Raw genomic sequence first — 23,841 nt, 5'->3', positions numbered from 1 at the left:
CCAAGGGGACCTCTGCAAAATTTGGAAAACCAAGGGGACCTCTGCAAAACTTCCAAAACCAAGAGGACCTATCCAAAGCTTTCACGTGGAGAAAGGAACGTGATTTGCTGGGGCTTTGGAGCTGCAAGTGTGTTGAAACCCTCTGCCTGCCACCCGGGGCAACAGATCCATTTTATATCCTGGCCCAGCCCACCGCGACGCGCAGAAACAGAACAAAAGCCTCACGGGTGCTCACTCCGCCAGGCTCCTGGCGGAACACACGGCTGCTTAAACCTCTAGTGAATTTTCTACTTGTCAACGCTGCCGGCCGCACACGGAACTCTCAGCCCATCAGTGGGTCCCAAGCTGCCGTTGGAGAAACACACCGGTTTGCAGGCTTGCGACTGACGCGGGGGCGGGGGGAGGAAAAAGGAAGTGTCTGGTTTCCTGTTTAAGGGATTTTAATAACACGGCTAGCGAGCGAGAGCGCACGAGGGGTAGTGGCAGCGTTGAGTCATTCGAGAATCACACCCATGTGTTATCTCCCCAAACTGGTCTAACAACCAGGCCGGCAGCGAAGAGCAAGAAATTCGAGAAAGGGAGGTGTTGTGTCTCTGGATGGGTGGGACATAATACGAATCCCCCAATACAACTAGGACTGGGTGAGTCACCATCGCTCACCCCCAGACATTGGCACACACAGCAAAGAGCAGCAGGGGTTGGACGGTGGGCCATGCGGCCAAGCGACATGGTGGCACCAAGACCGCCGAGGGTCCCTGTGGCCTCCCCCACCGCGGGGCGCATCACCAATCCTCACAGCTGCTAACTGGGTGGAAACGCGCCGTGTTGACGCGGGTCCCTGGACTGCAAGGTTTCAGGGCGACTATTAATTAAAAGGAAGAGTCCTCGTTGAAAATATGGGAGAAACATTAGGGAAGGCCTGCCCTTCCTTGCAGACGCTCTCCGCGTTTGTCCAACGTAGGGAAATGATTGCAACAGCTCAACACGTCACTCGCGTATATGACGGGCTGTCTGCACACAGCCACGTGCACGCGGGAGGCCTTGCTGTGTCCCCCACCCCAGCGGATGGGACGCGGCATTGGGGTTTCGTGCATATTCCGTCCTAGCACCGCGTTCTGCCCCTTCTACGTCTGCAGAAAAGCCGTCTGCGTGGGGAGAAGAGGTTGCGTGTGATTACCACCCCCAACAACACCCTTCCTGTCCCCATGCAGATGTCCCCGCTAAATAACACCACCGGGAAATAATCGGCTGGACCGGGTTCCGTAAGTTCCGAGTGGATGATGACGCTTGCTGGAGGCAATCCCGCTCGTTCTCCAGGGTGTGTCCTTCTCAGATGTTTAGAAAATGCGCCTCTATCTGGAGACAGCATTTCCCGAACCACTGTATCCCCCGTGCCCCTAAAAGGACTTTTGGAGATCCCTCCCTAAGCACACGCTGCGTCATCCATCACAAGAATCGGCAAAGGACCAAAGCATGTCCCAGAGCGGTCTCTGCTGATTCACTTGGGACGGACGCCCAGGCGTTAAAACAAAGCACGTGAAGACACACGGACATGTCCCGTGTGCCGTGTGTCTCTCCGACCCCCGCAAAGCCTGGGCATCCTATAAAACACTCCTCCAGTCTCTGGGCATCCGAATGAATCCACATAGAGCGACAATGTTGACGAATTTTTTTTTAAGGGGGGAGGGGGCTCCAACTCACGATCCCGAAATCAAGATGTGATTTGAGATCAAGAGTCAGACGCTTCATAGACTGAGCCCCCCAGGCGCCCCCGCCCCCGGAATGCTGAGTAATTCTGAGCCTCCAAATACAGCATCCGTCTTAGAGCCCTACCCTGTCTGTAAGTCACAAGACACGTACCGATTCTTCCCCCTAAAAGAGGCCACCGCGCGCTGGAAAATCTCAGGAGGTGGAAATAGCATGACGGCCACGTGTGGGCTGCTCGGGGTCCCGCGGGGAAGACATCCACCAGACAAAAAGCCAGATTCTGTCCACGAAGTCCTGCCGGGGCCCCTCCACGTTCAATTGGGTAAAACGCTCTATTAGCTACATTCTTTTCTAAATGAGACCAGGCAGCCAAGATGTCATCCAGATGGAAGGAAAAAAGTCTACCAAAATCAAGCATTTTCCTATCTCGTCATGCACAAAAAACAAAGCATTAGCCTCATAAACTGAGAACAGAAAAAAAAAGCTCCAAAGCACAGAGGTCAACAAGGCGCAATTAAGTTTTATCAGAGCCCAAAGGGCAGGCGGTCCATGCAGACAAACAGGCGGAAGCTGTTTCCTCTGCCAGAGGGAGGCAGAGAACGAGACGCCTGCCCGGGGCAGAGACCAGAGCCACTGTCAGGAAACTGGAGACCCCAAGCCCACACTCGCGTGTGACATTTGGGGCTGGATGACTGTCTGGGGTGGGGCGTCCTGTGCAAGGTGCGGTGTCGAGCAGAGTCTCTGGTCTCCACCCACCACCTGCCTGTGGCACCCCTTTCCCCAGGCGTCACAGCTCAAAAAAAAAAAAAAAAAAAAATCCCCAGGCATTTCCCAAGTGTCCCCAGGGTAGGGAAAACCCAACTCTTGGAAAGGTGAAATGCATCTTTACTACCTCTCCTCCATCCATCCCTCCATTCCCACGGGAATCTCAGAAGAAAGCCAGGAAACGGGGGTGGGGGGGGGGGTGGGGGGGTGGCTGGGTCCTGAGCACTTTAAAATGCGCCCCATGCTATTAAAAGCAAAGGTCTGTCCCCAGGCTCAATGGGGTTTTATAGCCATTGTGCAAACCACAGCAAACACATATTTCTATAGGAAAGTGTGTTCTGACCTTGGCCAACTGGAAAGCACTTTCCTGATTAAAAAAACCCATTTGTATCTTTGGAACAGCTGGTTCCTGCCCCCCCACCCCCACCCCAGAAGGATCAAGTACGGACGGGTGTGGGGGGGGGGGCGTGCATTCTTAAAAAGATGAACACTTACTAAAGCTCCATCCTTCCAACCTTTCTGGGCTGTTTTGGGGCGAGGCCAGCTCCCCTCGCCTCCCTGCCCCCACCCCACTGCCACCAGTAATTTTCGTAAAATCATCCCCCGTGTTCGAGTTGCCCGGCACCATCTGTACAGAAATCGGATAATTCCCGGAGAATTGCACTGTGGGGTTCTCTAAGAAAAAAAAAACAACAACATCACAACAGGACTTGTGTGGGGTCCCAAGAACAGAAGGCTGTCCCAGCTCTGTGAGCAGAACTGGGAGCAGAGGGAGCCCCCCATGCGGCTCGCCACGATGTCCCACGTCACCGCACTGAGTTCTTGAATGATAAGACGGTCACCGTTCTGGCAGCCCCCATTCCCCAGAGGACAGTCCCGTCGTGAGGGACCAGAACCACTCCTCATCCATTTCCCTGGACCCCAGCCCTGGGGAGGTGCTGAAGGCAAAGTGCAGAAACACACCCACAGGGATCTACAGAAAGCCCTCCAAGCAGGTATGCAAGCAAACTCAGGAAGACAACCCCAGGGGGGGACAAACCCATAGAAATGGAGCAGCCTGAGCCGAAAGAAAAAGGACCTTTATTCCGGAAGAAAGAGAAAACCTGGAAAGCCATGCCAGGCCCTCTCCGGCAGGCTCTAAAATGTTCCAACAGGTTCCCCCATAGACCAGGCTTAATGTCCCCTGAAGCCACCAGAGGCCACGGGGCCCCATTTACAAGGCGCCCACAGCAATTCACAAATCCTCCCCTAAAACAACCGGGGTGCCAAGGACTCTAAAGTCAAGCGCTTAGCCCGGAACTGGAGGTCCTCCAACAACAGGGAAAACGCCCAGCACCGTGCAGGCCTTGGGGTCATGATTCCTGTTTGCAAAATGTATCCACCTCGGAGCACCCGGGTCCTGAAACTCTGCAGCCGTGGGCCCCGCTGCCCCCTTACCAGTCTCGCCACAGTCCCCGCGTGGGTCCCGGAGGCCGAGGGCAATAACCGTGAGGTAGGGGGAAGCTTTCAAAACGCCATGCCCAGCAAAAAATCCGAGCTTTGGAAAGGACGGAGAGAGGGAAACAGGATGGCAAGTTTCCCTTGAAACGGAGAGGGACAGCAAAACAGGCCACAGCCAGAAACAGGCCTGGGCTGCGAGGGCGGAACGGGGGGTGCGGGGGTGGGCTCCCCGGCCTCCCCTTCTCCTGACACCTTTTCTGTGTTTTCTGAATTCTCCACTGGAGCACACGAGCAGTCTGCTGCGAACACCGTTCTTTTCAGCGCGCTCAGCGAGCGCCCCAGTCCCCAGGCGTGGGCGCTCGGTGCTTCTGAACGTGCCCAGCTCTCCAAGTTGTTCAGGACTACCCCCACCCCCGCTCCGCCGGCTCGCAGGCGGCACAGCCCAGGCCAAATTTAGGCCCCGGGACGCAGGGCGTGGCTCCGCGCGCACCAACAAAGACAGGGGCCCCGGGGCGCGCCAGGGGGGGACCCCGACCGCTGCGGGGGTGCACACGCGGATGGGGGCATCTAAGAAGTCTCCCGCGTGCCGGCACCCAGGGCCGGCGGCTCGCGCGAGTGCCTCCAGCTATCGGAGTTTGTGATTTTGAAAACACACGGTGCATTTCCCCTCTGGAGTAAGTCCAAACCCGCCCAGGAAAAAAGTTGGAGGGCCGTGCGGCCGCCTCCTTGGGGCGTTGGCTACCCGCTGGCAAGGCGCGTCCTGCCCGGCGGGGAGGAGGGCCCGGGGGTCCTCGCTGCCCCCTCCCAGGCCCGCCTCCTGCAGGACGTCCCCGCGGCCCTCCCTGGGGTCCCGGCGCGCGCGTCCCCATGCGGGTCCCCGGGTGGGCCCGTGCCCCCGGGTCACTCCGCCCGCCCCGCCCTCCAAGCCCCCCAAATCCCCATATCGCTCACCGTGGGCGGGCACCAGGGTGCTGAGCAGGCCGACCAGCAGCAGCGCGAGGGCGGCCCGGCGAGCCATGGTGCTCGGGGCGCCGCGCAGGAAGCGTCCCGGGAGTGGGGCCCGCGGGTGGCGGTGGCGGCTGCGGCGGCTGGAGTGCCCACGGGGCGGGGCCCAGGGCGGGAGAGGTGGAGGGGCGCCCCGTGGCCCCGCCCTGGCCTCAGCTCGCCCCGCCCGCTGCCCGGGACACCCCAGCGCGGGCCTGGCGCAGGGGAGGGGACGAGCGGGGGAGGCCTGGTTACTCACTGCGGCCAGAAGGGAGCAAGTGGCCCCCTCTATTTGGAAAGTGGGGGCCTTCTACGCGCCCTTAATGACCCCAGGGCGGCCCAGACGGGAGCAAGTGACCCCCTTCTCCCTGCTCGGAAAGTGGGGGCCGCTTACCCTCCCCTAACGACCCCAGGGCGGCCCGGAAGGGAGCAAATAACCCCCTCCCCACCCAGAAAGTGGGGCCCCTCCTTGTGTCCACAGCCCCTAACGGGGTCCACGCCCCCAAGAACGCCCAAGTGACTAACGCGAAACCACCCGCGGAGCCCCTTCCCTGCTCCTATCTCCTAACGGGGACACGAGCAACCCGAAGTGGGGGCAAAGGGAAATGCTCTCCTTTCCCGGAACTGTATGTAGTTCCCTGGCCCCGGGGCAGCCCCCAGTCCCATCCCAAAGTCCATTCTGAACGGACAGAGCTTGCAGCAGGGGTGGGAGCTTTGGGGATGCACAGCAGCCCCCTACTCCCCAGCCTCAACCAGGACCTCCCTGGGAGGGGCTTCCGGAAGCCTCACCCCACCCCAGGCTGGGCGGTGGGCGCTCACACAGAGGGGGAGAGGCAGGAAACCCCTCCTGTTCCCCTTGGGAGGTGGCTGGCGCCCTGGTGGGTCTCTGGCTACGGCGGTGCAGACCCCCGTCTTGGGGCTGGTCTCCGTCCCAGACTATCAATATTTTTTTTTTTTTTTGAAATGTTAGCTTAATATTCTCTCCGTGTTCCTTCAGGGTACAGAACGTCTCAGAAGGGGAAAAAATCCCTGAGTCAGATTCCTGCATTGCACCCTGCACACCCTACCTCCCTACTGGCCAGCTCCAGTCCAGGGCGCTCTCCTCACCCCTGCAGGAGTTAGGGCCCCTCCTCCCAGGGCATCTGGACATCTGTCCAGGTGCTCTTACCTACCTCCACCTACCAGGCTCAGACAGACACAAGGCAGGCCAGGCGCACTGGACTACACCCCTGGGGCCCAGCCAGAGACCACCTGCCCTCAGTCCCCGTGCACCTGCTGTATACATCTTTCTCTACTCGTCCCCCGTGCAGCCTTGACTCATCCCCCATGCAGCCCATTTGCACTTCCCCTTTCCCCAGCCACAGCCTCAGGGCCAGTGCAGCATGTGGACCCTGGGCCTGGGCACACAGGAGGTTCTTCTTGGGCAGCAAAGGGATGTTGGTGCTGCTGCAGCCATTCTGGCACCTTGAGGTTAAGTCAGCAGTGTGAAAGAAACCAAGTGTACTTTGGGCCAGACTCAAAATGCAAAGGCCCCTCTCCCACCCACGGACTGTTCCGGTTCAGCCCTGTCACCCCTTCAAAATCAAACCTCAACCTGGACAATCTTTAACTTCGGTCCCTTGGGCTGCCCCGCGGTTGAAACTTCCCTGTCCACGCCACCCTAAGCGTTCCAGCCCATTCTACAGGCTAGGCTCGCATTTTTATCCCCGAGGGGCTAGGTTCCCCATCGTCAGCTATCATCAGTATGTATTGTCACTTGCACCAAAAGCCAGGCTTTCCCTTTTATTTATTTTTTAAAATGTATCTTCCTACCGGCAGGCATATTGAACACCTCTCTTAACTAATCTGTGAAGTTGACTTTGCCTTTTTCTTTCCTTTTTTTTTTTTTTTTAACTGCCACCTTCCTTGGCCCAAAGTGAACATTTCCCTCATATTTTGCAGATGCTGTGGCGTTGAGACGTTCTAAGCTCCAGAATAAAAATTAAATTAATTGAAGAAGGCTCCTGAGTTGTATCCAAGCGCCACTGGAAAGAGCTTTGAAGGGCATACGTTAAGACCTAGAGAGGGAGGAGGGAGGAAGGTCCTTTTGGAGCAGGATTCTAGCTCTGCGTGCATTATCCCGGTTGGAACGCAGGACGGGAGGGAGGTCTGGGCGTGTTTGACAGTCCCTGTAACGCACACATGCGTGCACACACCTACGGACTAGTCCTTCTCCCACCTTTCAGAGAGCATCCTTTGTTGACCACTGGGCTTTGTCTGTTGACCTGGAAAATGGGTCTCAACATGGGCCCCAAGAACCCAAAGGACAGAGAAAAAAGTAAACTTATAAGGCAGAAGAGAAAAGACCGTAGCCATGGGGGGCACTGGGGTGGCAGACAACCTCAGCTTTTGGAAGAAAAGTTTGCAGAACAGAAAATCTGTATGGGGGGACATTCCAAGAGGCTTTCCAGGTTGCAGCAGATGGGGGACTGTCCCCATCTCCTGGGGAAAATTCTGTCCCCAGTGCAACCCAACGCTGGGGTCGCCTCTTTGTGGCCCTGGAGCCCAAAGACACAACCAAACCAAAGAACGGGAAAAGGAAGGGTTTTCCTTGCAATTTCCCAAAGCAGTGTCTTCTCCGAACCACAAAACGGGGGGGAGTTTGAAGCTCGGGGTGCACGCATGATCACAAGGGGGCTTGCAAGGTGGGGGACCCGGGGCAGAAGTCCTCTTAAGGTGACAGAGTCCAGATCCTAGCTGATGGACCTCACAAGGGTCAGCGAGGCTCAGTGTTGTCAATACTCTGGCTCCGGCCGGTCTGCTGTTTGGGGAGCTCACAGGGGTTTGCAGTCCTGCCGAAGGGACTCCGGAATGTGCACCAGGTCCACCTCGAGCCTTCACGCAGTGAGGGGAGTTGTACGCCTGGTTTCCTGTGTCTGATTCCGTCAGGCTGGCCCCGGGCTGGGTAGAGACTGTTTGTTTTTCCATCCCTTCGTTCTCCTAAAAAAAAAAGAAAAAAATCATTAACTGCTGAGCTTTGTGTATATTTTTGTCATGATGACGTCGTAGGAAGTTCTGCAAGAAGTGTGCAGGGGCGAGTAGAGGCGATCGGCGGTAGATCACAAAATGCTTGGGGGGGACCTAAAATGACCTGTCTTCTGTTTCTTTGGGGTGGTTTTTTTTTTTAAGATTTTATGTATTTGTTTGAGAGGGAGACAGAGAGTGCACAAGCAGGGGCAGCAGCAGAGGGAGAAGCAGGCTCCCCGCTGAGCAGGGAGCCCCACGCAGGACTCGATCCCAGGACCCTGAGATCGTGACTTGAGCTGAAGGCAGATGCTCCACCGACTGAGCCCCCCAGGTGCCCTATGATGTGTCTTCTGTCCAGAAAGCTGTGCCTGGTATTTCTTTCCCGGGGGACCCCTCACCAGGAAACGGATCAGGGAAGCAGCGGGGAGCCCAGCACGAGACCAGGTGCTTGGAATCGGATGCACAGCCCTGCCCCGGCTGGCCCAGGACTTTGGCATCCACCCCCATGACCCCAGGCCCTGTTTACCCAGCTGGAGAGAGCTGAGAACAAGACTCCGTTCTGGTTCTGGGTAGGGGCACAGTCAAGCTGGCACAGGCTGCCATTATTCCAAAACACCACAGACATCCGTCCTGTCACCTGTCACGTTCCCCACCCGCTGATACCCTCCCACTGGGCTCAGGGCTTCTGCACTTGAATTTCTGGAGGGATGCAAACATTCACTCCCTAGCAACCTCCGCTTACAAGGGTATTATTTACGACAGCAGAAGAGCAGAAATGCACAAACATCCCACAACACAAGCGTCAAGGCACAGACGCAACAGGTAATCCACATACGCCAGGAAACAGCAGCGTTTTGAAAGCATTACGGGGGGCGCCTGGGTGGCACAGCAGTTAAGCATCTGCCTTCAGCTCAGGGCGTGATCCCAGCGTTATGGGATCGAGCCCCACGTCAGGCTCCTCCTCTATGAGCCTGCTTCTTCCTCTCCCACTCCCCCTGCTTGTGTTCCCTCTCTCGCTGGCTGTCTCTATCTCTGTCGAATAAATAAATAAAATCTTTAAAAAAAAAAAAAAGAAAAAAAAAAAAGAAAAAGAAAAAGAAAGCATTACGGTACGTTGAAGGATTTGCAAGTCCTCGTAAATGAAAAAAGCACAGCCTAAACCCATACACATTGCCTAGAAACGCTCTCCGGGGTCTAAGAGAACGTCGCGGGATACACGCCAAACCTGTGGCCCTGATTATTTCTTGTAACGCAAGGGATGTCTTTGTCATCTGTACTTGCTAAACTCTCCGTGCTGAATCTGCCTTATTTTCTAACTCAGAGGTGAACGTGTTTTAAAACTGTAAGAGTGAAAATGTGGGGGAATGTCCCCAGAGTGTGGCCCTAACTTCAAGAAGGAGCTAGCTCCTGGAATATGATGATGGCCACTGGATAAGATGGAGGCTGATTACCCTCTCAGCTCGCCTCTGGACAAGTAAGCAGGGAGATGGATGATGGATGCATAGTTAGTGGGTGGATGGATGGATGAGGGATGGGTGGGTGGATGGATGTTCTTAGCTCCTGGTCACACCAAATCTTGTTAGCCAGACTTTCTCCTGATGCCTGAATTATTCTTGGATCGTCAGTGAAAACTGACACATTTGCGATCTGTATATATAACCAGTGCGTTACCCTGACTCAGATCAGCTCCACTGCTCTTTCAAGGTTCAGGTTTTGTTCTTTAAGCCTGGGCAGCACTAGACCTTTTGGCCAGGATGTCTTCACCAGGGCAAAGCCCCCCAGCACTTCCCTCCTCTGAGTCCCCACCTACCCAGCTCCTGCTCCCTCTCCTCAGCCTTGTCTTCCTCAAGTTCCTTGGGATCCCTCTTCTCCGTGACTACTCAGCATGCTCAGCCACTCAACAGCTGCCCGAGGGCCCACTCTGGAATACAGCAGTGAAATCAAGCAGCCATAGCCCTGCGTCGGAGAGCAGTGTTTAGTTTTAATAGCCCTAGATTTACATGTATTTATTTGTGTTTATCTGAGTCTCCCTGAAGTCTTTGAGCAGTCACATTTTTTATTCTATCTCAGCACCTGGCTGAGAGCCCAACACACAGAGACTGCCTTTCAGATGCTTAATTAATCCACTGAATGCAAGCAAAACAAAAATAAGCTTGCCATGAAAAGCTGAGCATTTAGATAATGAAGCTTTCTTATCATTACCTTTGGCCTATAAGGGCACACACATGCACACGCAGAGACACGAACATAGATATACATGTATATAAATGTCCACACTTACCCTTACATGTAAATCTCCAACCATCCATCCATCCATCCAAACATCCATCCATCCATCCAACCATCCATCCATCCATCCAAACATCCATACATCCAAACATCCATCCATCCAAACATCCATCCATCCATCCATCCATCCATCCATCCATCCATCCAAACATCCATCCATCCATCCATCCATCCATCCATCCATCCATCCAAACATCCATCCATCCATCCATCCATCCATCCATCCATCCATCCATCCAAACATCCATCCAACCATCCATCTTGTGTACATGCAAGACTACACATTGTCCATCTCATATCCTTTCTACCTTCTTTCATACTAAGGGACTTTGATTTAATGGATGTTGGCAATATGACAGCTAAAAGACCATTTCCTCAGTCTCCCTTGCAGCAAGGTATAACCAAAAAGTAAGTTCTGGTCAATAAAATAAACGTAAGCAGAAATTGTTGGAGAAGACTTGTGAAGCATTCCTTAAAAGGTGGGTGGATGGACGGCAAGGGGCCCTTTGAGCCTTCTCCCTGCTTTGTCTTGTGCTTGCCTAGAATACCAAGGTGATGCCTGGAGCCCCAGCAGCCAGCCTGGAGAAGGAGGTAAACCAGAGGATGGGAGCTACTCTTGAAGGACGACTGAACATAGAGAGAAAACCAGTTTTGGTGTTGGTGGCATGGCAGAATGGCCATATCAGCCCTAATCTGACCCTCTGGACTTCGTTTATGGGAGAGGGAAGTAAAATTTTTATCTTATTTTTTTTAAAGTCAGATTTGCTTCAGTCTTATTTAAACCACTTTTCTTTCTGGTCTTTGTTAACAGAGGTGAGGTGCAGTTTATACTAGAGACCTGCTGTGAATTCCTTATGGGCAGTCCAAATAGCTAAGAGGCATCTGGCCATTATACATGGTGCCTGTTGAACAGATGTTGAAGAGAAATTTCCTGAGTCAGTAGAATGGTAGGTGGAAAGATGGGTAGATGGATGTGTCAGTGGATATGTGGGTGGATAGATGGGTGGGTGGATGGATGGATGGGTGGGTGGATGGATGGGTGGGTGGGTGGATGGATGGGTGGGTGGATGGATGGGTGGGTGGATGGATGGATGGATGGATGGATGGATGGATGGATGGATGGTAGGGTGGATGGATGGATAGGTAGATAGATAGATAGATGATTGATAGATGAGTGGATGGATGGATGGATGGATGGATGGATAGATACATAGAAAAATAGATAGATAGATAGATAGATAGATAGATAGATAGATAAGTGAATGAATGGACAAACAAACAAGTGAACGTTTTACCAGACATCGTTGTGCCATATTTAACTGATGCCCATGTTGGGAAACAGCTATAAAATAGGGGTATTGGACTGACTAGCCCATTCTGTTGATGAGGAAACTTCCTGAGCCCATGGAGCTCTTGAGTGGTGGGCTGGGATTAGAACCAAGACTTTCTTTATTCTGAGTCCAGGCTGTTTGTACCTCACTGCCTCTTGACTGCCTCCAAACCACCGGCATTTTCCTCAGAGCGCTCGCAGCAACCAAAGATAAAAAGTGTGTTGTAAACTAGAGTTTTTACATTGGAAACTTCATGGTCTGTGCCTGTCAGTGGTCCAGTGTATTTCAAAAACAGTAATTTAATTGATTTAGCAAAAAGTCCATGTGTGTGTATATATTTTTCCCCTCTTAAATGTAATGTGGGTTGGGTCCCCTGCAGAAATCAAAAGACGTCATGGAGGTGTGTAACATACAAACGACTACTTTGTTTAAGGAGCTAAAGTTCGTGGTTAGTCTGGCTTAGAATCAAGAGCAAATCAATTTTCCAGGGTACAGGAGTCCCCCTTTCATCCTTACGGAACATGTTCCAAGGCTCCAAGTGCATGCCTGAAACTACAGATGGTACCAAGCACTGTATATACTATATTTCCCCCTAAACACGCATACCTTTGGTAAAGTTTATTTTATCAACCGGGCTCAGCCTGAGATTAACAATAACTACTCAGGGGCACCTGGGTGACTCCGTCGGTTAAACATCCAACTCTTGATCTCAGCTCAGGTTTCACGGTCTTGATCGCAGGGTCTCGATCTCAGGGTCGTAAGTTCAAGCCCTGTGTTGGGCTCCACGCTCTGCATGCAGCCTACTTAAAAACAAACACGCGAAGGGAAAAAAACCCAATAACTAATCATAAAATAGAAAAATTAGAGCAATACACTGTAATAAAAGTTAAGAGAATGCGGTCTCTGTCTCCCTCAAAATATCTTATTGTTCTGCACTCATCCTTCTTCTTCTTGTGTTGACTTGAAATGATAAAATGTCCACGTGACGAGATGAAGTGAGGTGGGTGACGTAGGCATTGTGACCTCACGTTGGGCTACTGCTGACCTTCCGGTGATCCCTCAGGAGGATTATCTCTTTCCCATACTGCAGATAAGGGGAGCCAACGGAACTGTATTTGAAACATGAATCCTCTCTGTCTCTACGTCTGCAGTCTGTGTGGGCTGCTAGCACTGTGGCCAGGACCCAGAGTGGGGTCTTCTCCATGACAAACGTTGGCCATGATGGTCATGGTGATGGACCAGAGGGAGTTGTCCTATGGTTTCCCAAAACACAGAACATGGAACAAGATCTGTTTGAATTTATTTCTGTTTATTTGTGTGTAGCTAAGTCTGTGAGCAGTCTCAGTGCTGTTTCTAGTTCAGCGCCTGGGTGAAAGCCCAACACAGACACACACGTTGCACTTTGGAGGTGACGTTACTCCACTGAACGCATCAAACCAAAACTGAGCTCACCACAAACGGCTATGCATTGAGATGATGAAGCTCCTGGTCCTCTTCTTTATCCTACAGGGACACACACACAGACACACAGACACAGAGAACATGTGTGAATATATACATACGCAAAGGGTATATATTTGTAAAACTCCATGAAAATGGCAAAAGCTAACATACGTATTAATTCTAAGATGTGTCACGGTTCCAGTTTTGTGTCACATACTGCCCAAACCTTAGTGGTTTAAGGCAGCCACACATGCATTTTGCTAAAAAAAAAATCTGCAACCTGGCAGGGGCTAGGCCAACTTTGGCCCCTTGTCCAAACGTCATTAAGAATTTCAAGATGGCGGCAACGGAGCATTAAGCCAAGCACGGAGCCCCCTTCTGAGAGAAGGCCCAACTGCACAGATCGCCAGCCCATGAAGTCAGCCCCAGCTGAGACGTTTGGTGAAACAGAACACCTCCCAGCGGCTTGGGCTTCCTCACATCACGATGGCTGGATTCCCACAGTGACCTTCCAGAAGGAGAGAGAGAAAACCAAGTCAGCCCTTATGCAGTGTCTCTTCCTCAAAGCACCCACAAATATGCGGCCAATTTCAAGAGATGGGAATGGTAAGACTCTAGAAGTGGACATGACACAGAAATATCCACGGTATGTGAGGCACAGCTGTCCCAAGCATGTTCCGGCATGGGGCTCTAACGCAAGACCATGTGAAATTAGGTTCATATATCCAGCACACTTTTATTTAGCATATGGTATGCCCAGGATCTTGACCTAGGTACTGAGCATGGGAAGGTGAATAAATCATTTCACCTGTTAGCAAATAGCCCATTGGATCTCTTGAGGGATACTAGAAAACGCTCTACAGTCTACACACTATGATGGTGAGCAGAGAGCCATGGGGAGGAAGAGAAATCAGAGACCATGCCCGAGGGCTTGGAAATGTTTCACCAAGGACATTACATTTAAACCATGTCTTGGAAGACTCTTACGGGGTTTCCAGATAGAGAGAGGGTGGGGATGCATTCTAGAGGGTTTTCCTGCATGAGCAATGATGCGGACGCTGGGGAAAAACATCCTTGGCATGCAACGAGTAGGGGAAAGCGTAGGGAGGTCTGGCTGGGAAGGTAGCCTGGAACCGGATCGGGATGGAGTTGCATGTTTACCAAGTAGTGTCATCTCATCCAGAGACGAATGGAAACCCCAGAAACACTGTAAGGTGGATGACTGTAGGCTGAGATTTGGTTCAGACAGGTAGCTCACTGAAGGCTGACTAAAGGGATGGTTTCATGGGGCAGATGTGGGGGAACAAGAGGAAATCTGGGAAGCCCCCTGGTCTCTGCAGAGAGAGATTTTGAGAACCTTAACGTGCAGTGTGGAGAGAAGGGGATCCTTTCCAGAGAACTTGGGAAGGGAGGAATTTATTATTTCTTGTTCAGATCAGGGTTATTTATGAGCCAAGTAAAGAATATATTTCCAACTTTTTGGAACATTTACTTCCTCTCCCCAGACACTAAAATCCCCATTTCTTCCTGCCAGTGTTCCTGGCTTTTCCAGGGCTCACCAAAGCAATCTGCCTGGGATCGACGTATGTCCGGTTAGGGATGACGGCTGGCGGGAGCCGCCGGTTGTTGGTTGGAAGACCCTTCTACACCACAGGACGGCCATAAATCATTGACTTTTGGCCAAGAGTGGGCGGTTTCCTGTGATGTGCCTTGTGGGCAGGAAGGTTTCCATATGCGTGCACGGGGAAAAACACCCCATTCTCTCTCCTTCTAACGGTCCTCCTCTGAAGTGTTCCTGGCTCGGGGATACGAAGACCACACTGCATCCTCTTACCATCTCAGTAATAGGCTCAGAAGAGTAAAGCCAGTAGCTTACACGAGATAAAGTTCACGCCGCCACGGCAAAAGGCTGATCCCTGCACAGAGGGGTCTGACGCTATTTTAACAGAGCACTAAGAAATGCAAAGCACAGTTCATTTTGCAAATGCAAAGTAGGGCCCAGGCTGGGGAGTCCTCAACACACGCTGTGGGTGAGCGACATTCCCTCAGGCATTGACTGTTGCGAAGATTGTTTGCAAAAGTGAGTGCAATTAATTCCCTCCCCGTGTCAGCATTTTCTGCAGGGTGACTTTGCAGCTTGTGCTACGGACAGGTGGAGCCCATGCTCCCAGCACGGATGCTGTCACTTGCTTTGGTCAATGGAATGCAGCAGACGGAACAGCAACATTGCTGAGTGTCTGAGCTCCCTGCTTTGGAAACCTGCCTGGCCGCCATATGCTCACGTCCGAGAGGGTCCGTGGAGCCCAGGTGCGCTGTCCTGGCTGAGCCACAAATCGGCCCTGCCTCATCCACCAAGCAGCTGACCGCTGACTCATGAGTGAGTCCAGCTGACCCCAGGAGAACTGCCCAGCTGACCCCAGCCCCAAGTGCCAAGACACAGAATCATGAATGAAACCAATGTTGGTTGTTTTAAGACATCAGATTTTGGAGGGCTTCGTCCTGCTGCAAAAACTGACAGCTGCACACATTGGAGTTCCTCGGGCATCATCTCCTCCCAACAAGACGTCTGCACCTTCTTAACTATTCACCAAGGCCTCAACCTTCTTCCTATCACCTCCAGGGGCTCAAAATAACATCCTCAAGGAGTTTGCAATCCCTTTGGTTTTGGAGGAAGGGGAAGTATACAAGATGTTCCGTTCATAAATGGAAACCAGCTCTCCAGCTGTTGCTTTCCATAATTAATTCTTGCTGGAGGTCAAGGTCAAGTGAGTTGGTCTGTGGTTGATAGGTTCCTCCCAGATCTCCAGAGGATTCCTGTAGTTGGTCTACACTGGCTGTCTATGTGCAGAAGAAACCCAAAGGGATTCAGTAAACATTTACTTGAATATAAGCCACATATTCCTCTTTTCCTATTGTATTGGCCATACCAAGTGGGGTGATGGCCAGCTCTACATCTGGAGTGCTTTTGTGATCTTTTGAGGAAATTAACACCCTTATTATAAAATCAAGGAAACGGACCCAAGGCTGTTGACTTGTAACGTGACATTGAAAGACCTCATTTCTGCATGCACATCTCCTGGAGAGTCAGGGCGCCTGGACCTTCTGCTTCTGTGTTCTTTCCATCAGCGAGTCAATAAATGGCAATTCCATCCATGTGTTCTGCTGTGTGTGTGTGCGTCTGTGTTTACACACCCATTACTTTATTCTGATCTCATCAGGGATTCTGGTGAATGGTTAACCCTGCTTTCAAAGAAACAGGAAACTCACTGCGCTACACGTCACTCTGAAACTGCCTCTCTTCTACAACCAATCACGCCAAACCGACTTCAAAGATACACACGCGGTACTTTTTGGTGACGGACCCACTATTTCACGATTCCAAAGGGAATTTAGATTCTGCAGTACACCACAAAATATAAAACATACCACTTTTCCAAACTGTTTTCAGTGCGATTAAATACACACACACACACACACACACACACACACACACAAAACACAGTACTTCCCGTTTTTGAAATAATTATGGGCTCACGGAAAATGGCAGGGACTCAAGATTAGCACCGGTCGTCCTGTGTCAGCCAGCTGCCCGTCAATGGAACACTTTACCATGAAGCTACACCATGAAATCCAAACCAAGACATCAAGACTAGCGCACTCCTACTCAAGAAACAGCAGCCACGGCCAACTCAACACTCAGCCATTCAACCCACTGGGACGCGTTTGCGTTTCCACCAACTCCTATATCCATGAAGCGTGGCAGACAGGTTATCGTGTATCAGCCAACCAAGAGACATTTATGGAACGCCAGCTCTATACTAAGTTCTGGGAGAAATATGCAACAAATACTGGGTATGTTCATGGTCCCCAATTTCCCATGGTGCTGGTTGAATGAGCTCTTTCAGATTGATACCACAGCGTCTTCTTGCTTCATTACCACAGAGGGTGGGAATCCCCGCGCTGTCTTTCCAGGAATTCTTGAGGGAGGAGAAGGGCTTCCATTGCTTTGAGTTATGCCTGGCTGCTGGGTCCAGTTCATTTATAGGATCAGAAAATGAAAGTGGATGTGAAAGCACTGAAGGCATCAAGCTGGCCCCATCAGAAACACCACACACCTGAGGAACTGGTGTTAAGAATGCAGGTCCCCAGGAAGGAGACAGGCCAGACCAGGTAGCAGGAAACGCATGGTCTATCAGCTACCCTGGTGGGGATGAGATAGAGGGAACACAGCCAAGAGCCCCAGGTGTGAGCAGGGCTAGAAGAAGCCATGCAAGGATGGGGAAGCCAGGGATGGGCACCCCCCGGGCTGTTTCCTGGAGCTGTAGACCCCTGAGCCAGAGTGGCTGCAGGGGACTGGGCTCTGGGTCAGGAACTGTGGCTGATAGTGGGGAGAAGGCAGCAGCCTGAGGTCTCAGGGAAGAGAGCAGATTATAGTTGAACTTTCTCAGGCAGCTGTGACAATTATCACAAACTGGGGACTTACAATGACAGGAATTCATGCTCCTCCAGCTCTGGAGACCAGACGTCTGAGATCCAGACGGGGCAGGGCTGCTGAGATCCAGGTGGGGCAGGGCTGTGCTCCCTCCTGAGACTTCAGGGAAGGGTCCTTCCTGCCTCTTCCAGCTTCTGGGGCTCCAGGCGTCCCTGGGCTGGTGGCTGTGTCCCTCTCATCCCTGCCTCTGTCCTCATGTGGCTTCTCCTCTGTGTCTGTGTCTCCTCTCCTGTGTCTTACAGGGACACCTGTCATTGGATTTAGGGCCACTGTGATCCAGGATGAGCTCATCTCAGATCCTTCACTTATTATACCTGCAAAGACCCATTTTTAAACAAGATCCCATTCACAGGTGTTAGATATTTGACATATATATAAAGCACTTATTTCTTGTCCCAATTCATACAATGTTGCTATTTTTTCCTTAAAAAAAAAAAGTCAAACTAAAAGCATTCCTTCTGGAAGTCTTCTCAGATCCTTTGTGGAATCCATGGGGAAGGAAAAAATAAATAAAACATGATGCGAGCAGCGGGCGTACTACCCTTCAAGTTATGCTCAGGAGCAGTGAACACAAAACACGGACAAGAATTTGGGGAAGTATTTCCCGCTCCCCCCCCTCCACCCCGGTGAGGTTTCAGTGATTGAGCTATTTCCCAACGGCAAGGGAATTTGATGTAAAAACCCACAACTTGATTTGTTGAAGCTCAGTGCTTCCTGACGCTAGCAGTCCCTTCCTCCCCACCTCTCTGCGGTGGAGCTGGTGTAGTAAACGTTACTTCTGGAAAAATCGAGCTTTTAAAAAAACCCATGTGGATGAGTGTTCGAAATATTCTGTAATTATATCTGAAACATTTGGTTTCTCTCCGTGTGAAGACAGTGTTGTAGGAACTCATTTTGCTGGGGACGCCTGGGTGGCTCAGTCATTAAGCGTCTGCCTTTGGCTCAGGGCATGATCCCAGGGTCCTGGGATCGAGCCCCACATCAGTCTCCTCCGCTGGGAGCCTGCTTCTTCCTCTCCCACTCCCCCTGCTTGTGTTCCCTTTCTCCCTGGCTCTCTCTCTCTGTCAAATAAATAAATAAAAACTTTAAAAACAAAAAACAAAAAACCCCCCATAAAAAACCACACGGATGGGGCGCCTGGGTAGCGCAGTCGTTAAAGCGTCTGCCTTCGGCTCAGGGCGTGATCCTGGCGTACCGGGATCGAGTCCCACATCGGGCTCCTCTGCTGTGAGCCTCCTTCTTCCTCTCCCACTCCCCCTGCTGTGTTCCCTCTCTCTCTGGCTGTCTCTCTGTCACATAAATAAATAAAATCTTTAAAAAAAAAAAAAAAAAACCACACGGCCCACCTTGGCGTGGGTGGGCCTCACCTAATCAGGTGAGGGTCAGCATAGCTCCCCCCCCCCCCCCAAAGGCAGTGTAGGAACCGGGATTTGGCATCTCTCTGTGCTGCAACAGACATGTTAATCTTGTCCTGCCCTCGCGCATGGAGCTCCACGTTCTCAGGCCTCTGGACTCACAGCAAATAACACCACCAGCTTTCCGGATTTTCCGGATTCTGCGTACAGGTGGTTTCGCTGGTCGACCTCCATCATCACGTGAGCCGACTCCTATCGTCAACGCTCTCTTGGATGCAGTTAGATGCCGTCTTGGTGCTGTTTTCCGTGCAGAGCACTGACCTAGGGGTGCAGAACACCTCTCGGATCAGACAGGTGGTCTCTGAGCCCACATGAATGGAGCAGAGCCCGCCGGGTGGACGTATCCTCCCCGAGAACCTCCGGAGTGCCTCTGCCCAGCAGATTCCTCTATGTCAGACTCTGCTTGCCAGCCCTCAGGCAGAATAAATTTCCACTGTCTTGAGAGGCACCCCCAGCCCCAGTTTGTGATCCTGGGTAACAGACACAAGATACAAGTGGAAAACAACATCCCCTCTGCACCCACATCGTTTTCTTCCCGTCACGGATCCTTTTGTGCAAGGAGGTGGGGAGGCAGGGGTGGGCCAGCAGCACCGTCTAAGGGAGCACCCACGTTGTTTCCGCTCACCTTTCTGCAATGCGGAGTCCTTTGGCACCCATCACCTTTCGTACGTGCAAGCAACTACAGAATTCGGAATGAGTCTGCAAAACAAACAAAAAAACCCTATTCTCCGTTAAAAGGATATTCGGGTGGTGTCGGAATTGCGAAGACCTGGTGAGGTGCACCGAGATCAAGAGTGTGGGTGCCCTCTGCTCGCGGGCAGGACCCGACACCCGCGTCTGATCAACACAGCATGTGCGGGGACGGGAAGCCACGGCCACGCCTGCACGGGCGCCTCCCGGTTGGGCCGGTTCTCAGTTCTATAGCCCTGCGAGTGCAATTTCAGTGTCCCTTAACTAAAGTGTGCAAGGAGCTCGGCCACACCCGCCCGTTTCTGTGCTGGCCCCGGGGCGGCTTTGCTGAGTCATTGCAACAGATGGACCACACAGCCTAGCGGTCCCCTTGCACGCTGGACCGCTCCCTATATGCAGGACCGGATCCCGCCCTCTTGCCCACTGACCCGGGGGCAGGGGGCTGGCATTTACGGACTCTTTCCAAGGAAGAGAAGCAGACGTCTGCTGATCCCTTGTCCAACCACGACACCAACTTGTATCGTGTAAAAAGTGCATAGTGTTGGCGTGTCCTCACTCCAGCCTCGCAGCTGAGCTCGGAAAACCCTCCACGGTCCTAAGTGCTGACAGTCCTAACGCTCTTCTGCTGTGTGAATGGGGTGACTTTGGGGGAAACCCCATAAGGATGGGAGCTGGTTGGCCTGTGATGGGAGGGTTGCAACTTCCAGTCCCGCCCCCTGACTGGCTTGGTTGGATCCATCCCCAATGGGCAGTGATTTCACCCATTGTGCCTGTGCAATGAAGCCTCCCTAAAAAAATACCCAAAAGGAGGGTGTTCGGAGAGCATCGGGGTTGGCCTACATGTGGAGGCTTGGGGATAGGGGTGCGTGCTTCCCCACACCTGGCCCTCTGCATCTCATCATCTGGCTGTTCCCGAGCTACATCTTATTTTAATCGACCAGCGATCCAGTGCGTGACATGCTTCCCCGAGCTCTGTGAGCCGCTCTAGCAGATTAATGGGACCCAAGGAGGGGGATGTCGTGGGACCTCCCCTGATCTGCGGCTGTTGGCTCAGCAGCACAGGTGACCAGCTGGATTGGTGATTGGCGTCTGGAATTTCAAGAGGGACGTCTTGCAGGGCTGAGCCCCCGACCCTGTGGGATCTGCTCTACCAGCTGCTATGACCTCTGGCCCGTCCAGTCCCCGTGGATCCTTTCCAGGTTTCTGAGCTCCATGACATTGGGGTGCTTTCCTGGCCGGACCTGTGACTGTCCCCAGGGAGGTAGGTGTTACTGGACCCAGGATCACGTCACCTGCTCTGGGGGCAGCCCAATGCCGCCGCTGGGAGGAGGGTCTGACGAGCTCCAAGGTGTGACTCATCTTCCAGGGCTCACTATGGGTCAGTCCCCAGCTCACAGGATGGCCTCGCTTGAGGTCAGACCCCAAGTCTGCTTTGGGGGAACCACACCCAAAATACCTCCTCCCTTCTAGCTCTAGAGAGCTAGACCTTGTTGGGGTGTGTGCAGCCCTGCTGGGCCCCGGAGGACACGTCCGCATGGCCAACTCACCCAGCTCGCCCCCGTTTCCTTCCCCTCGTTCTGATGACTCACAGGGTGTGCACTCCCCAAAGAGCACACCCTCTCCAATTTCACACCCCGTTCCCCTTCCCATTTTCCTGTCTCTCCCTGTGCCCTCCCACAAAGTCCAGCCAGACATCCCACAACACAAAACTCCTTGGTTGAGTCCTCAAATCAGTGAGCGACTCTCCGGGGAAACCCTGTCCTTCCTCTTTCTTCTGCAACCTCAGGGGGGAGTGAGGATGCCGCATTGGTGGATATAGGACAAGCATCCTCCCGAAGGGGGTGGGGGTGGGTAGGACCAGGGGAGACAGGCTTGTGGGGGTTTTGCTGGTTTGCTGCACTACCTTCTGCTAAAACACACACGTCAGGCAGTGAAGTGACCCCCAAAGCAGGAGCACCCCCACCCGGGATGTGTCCCCAGTGGGCCCCCTCCAAGCCGCCCACTCCGCAGGGCTCACAGCTTTTCCGCTGGCTCTGGTTTCTGCGGCTTTTCTTTCCGCCTTCCCCATGGAGACATTAGTCTGCTGATGCTGTGCACCAGGCTTCTTCAACCACAAAGAACGAGGTGCTGACGACCAGTGAGACTGCAGCTTCTGTAAAAACAAACGGTCACGGAACTGAAACTCAAACAGGTGTTTTCTCTGCAATGCAGATTTTTAAAGGAACAAAGGCGACTCGCTGGGCAAAGAGAAGCCGTCTGCGTGTCTAAGCCCGAGCCAGCCGCAGCCGTGGAGACCGCTCTATGTCTACCGGACCATCTTTACCCCGTTGCCCCGCGTGAGGTCAGGATAAGCAATGCATAGTCCTAAGGGCACCGTCCTCCAATAGACAGGACACGCTCCAGATTGGAAGGGTCTCTGAGTCTTCACACCCACATCTCAAACAAAGAGGAGCCTCAACAAACCGAGACACACTCCAGGACCGTGTGGGGGATCAGGACAAATCACGGGGTGGCCAACTTTCATGGGTTCAGGAATCCCCGGGGACAGCGTGCTCACATGCAGCCTCCAGTGTAGACCATCTGGCAGGTGGGGCCGATGCGGCATCTTCAACAAGCCCCCGGGGGATGCAGAGGCTGCTGGAGCCAGGAGCACACCTGGGGGAGCAATGTCGAGAAGATGGAACCCAAGAGCCCAGGTGATGGGGGTCTGAACGTGCCCAGGAGCAGGGAGGCTGGATGAGTCAAAACACTGAGGATGGTAGAGTTACCCGCCTGGAACATTAGACAATGGCTTTCGCCTTCCTGCTCCTGCCTGTCTGCCAGTGGACGGGCTGGTCCTGCTGGCCACCTGTGCACACTATACTCACGTCAAAGCAGAACTGCATGTGCAAAGAAGAGAGATCATCGTGTTTGTTTGCCAGTGTCCTCACCGTGAATAAAGTCTTGCATCTCCAGATGAGCAGTGGGCTCTGCAAACCATGCACGCACAGATAGACCCGAAAAGTTGACTCCAGTGAGTTTGCTAGAAGGCCTCCGCTGAGCTGTTTGCATGGAGAGAGCATGGACAGAACCCAACTGGTTGGGTGTCGCGAGCTGGCCACCTGCACCCAGCTCCTATCTTGGTGGTGCCAGGAGCTCCCCTTGGCTCTGATGCCAAGATTTCGTCAGCCAGGTATCTGTCCCAGCAGGAGGCTCTGTGGTCCCCTCCCACATGAGGCTATGATTCAGTTGACAAACATGGCCCTTGGTGATTTCCATTGCCATGCACTGGGTCCTGCTATTTTGTGAGGATTGTGTCCCTTATCACTTCACACTCTCCAGTCCTCCAAAGAGGAACAGAAACCAGCTGCCTGAGAGGTTTGGAATCTTCCTCTGTGAGGTGGGTCTGGTCCCTGACCCTCGCTCTGTCAACCATGCTCATTCTGTCCCTCTCCTGCTCAGATCACGCACCATGACCAAAGTCAATAGGCGAAGGGAATTCCTTGTGAGCGTCTGCTGTAGATGCTCTTAGTTGCGTCCCATCCCTGCACCTTCCACGGACAAGATTTCTCTGCAGGTGTGCAGGGCTCCACCCCCGACACAGAGATAAGACCCTGGCTTCTCACTTGGGCTGAGAAATTGGGACCACCCACAGAGTTCCTGATTAACATACCCACAAGACACTATACCTGTGAGTGGTACCCCTGCAAAATGGGTGACTGGCAGCCTCCACCTGTGGGCGAAACGGAGCTGGACCATCCATCCCCGAAGCCCACAGTGCTTGACAACCATCCAGAGAACAACAGATCATCCTCACAATATAGAAAATCCCCATTTCCATCATGCATGGCTGCCAGATTAACGATAAACCACTGGGAGAATCAGAGATGCTCCGGGAAGGTGGGATGCCCGCATTCTGACCACGGAAGCGTACAGGTTAAGCTGAAGTGAGCTCAGCAATGCATTTCTGTCTTCTTCCAGTGATTTATCATTCCAGGTAAGGGGCGTGGATACGCAACTGTGGGCAGAGAGAAAAATCAAACAGATTTGGGGCAGGATTTAGGCCGTTCCTATTTTTTTGCATAGGGCTGTGTTTCTTTTAGTTGACACACGATGTTACATGAATTTCAGGCACACAACATAGTGATTCAACTTCTCTTATGTTAAGGCTAGGGTCAACACAAGTGTAACCACCATTTGTCACCAAACAACACAATTATATCATTGCCCACTTTCTCTATGCTGTGCCATACATTCCCGTGACTTACTCCGTAATTGGAAACCTGTGCCTCCCACTCCC

General features: G+C 52.7%; 1 protein-coding gene across 3 annotated transcripts in view; it reads right to left on the bottom strand.

Moving 5' to 3' along the window:
- Positions 1–5,025, bottom strand: part of LOC130543129 (CD99 antigen-like) — a 34,341-nt gene extending 29,316 nt beyond the window's left edge. For 2 of the 3 annotated variants that reach the window (XM_057309153.1, XM_057309170.1), the window contains exon 1: positions 4,864–5,025. In XM_057309153.1, coding sequence (XP_057165136.1) covers positions 4,864–4,930 — 67 coding nt within the window. In that variant the 5' untranslated portion in view covers positions 4,931–5,025. The remainder of the gene's footprint in view (positions 1–4,863) is intronic. The other variant, XM_057309117.1, reaches the window with a different exon arrangement.
- Positions 5,026–23,841: the final 18,816 nt, after the last annotated feature.

The sequence above is a fragment of the Ursus arctos genome, chromosome X, assembly GCF_023065955.2.
Source record: "Ursus arctos isolate Adak ecotype North America chromosome X, UrsArc2.0, whole genome shotgun sequence".
In the NCBI taxonomy this organism is placed as follows: domain Eukaryota; kingdom Metazoa; phylum Chordata; class Mammalia; order Carnivora; family Ursidae; genus Ursus; species Ursus arctos.
The sequence above is the reverse complement of the archived record's forward strand: the minus strand, read 5'-3'. Positions and strand labels throughout refer to the sequence as shown.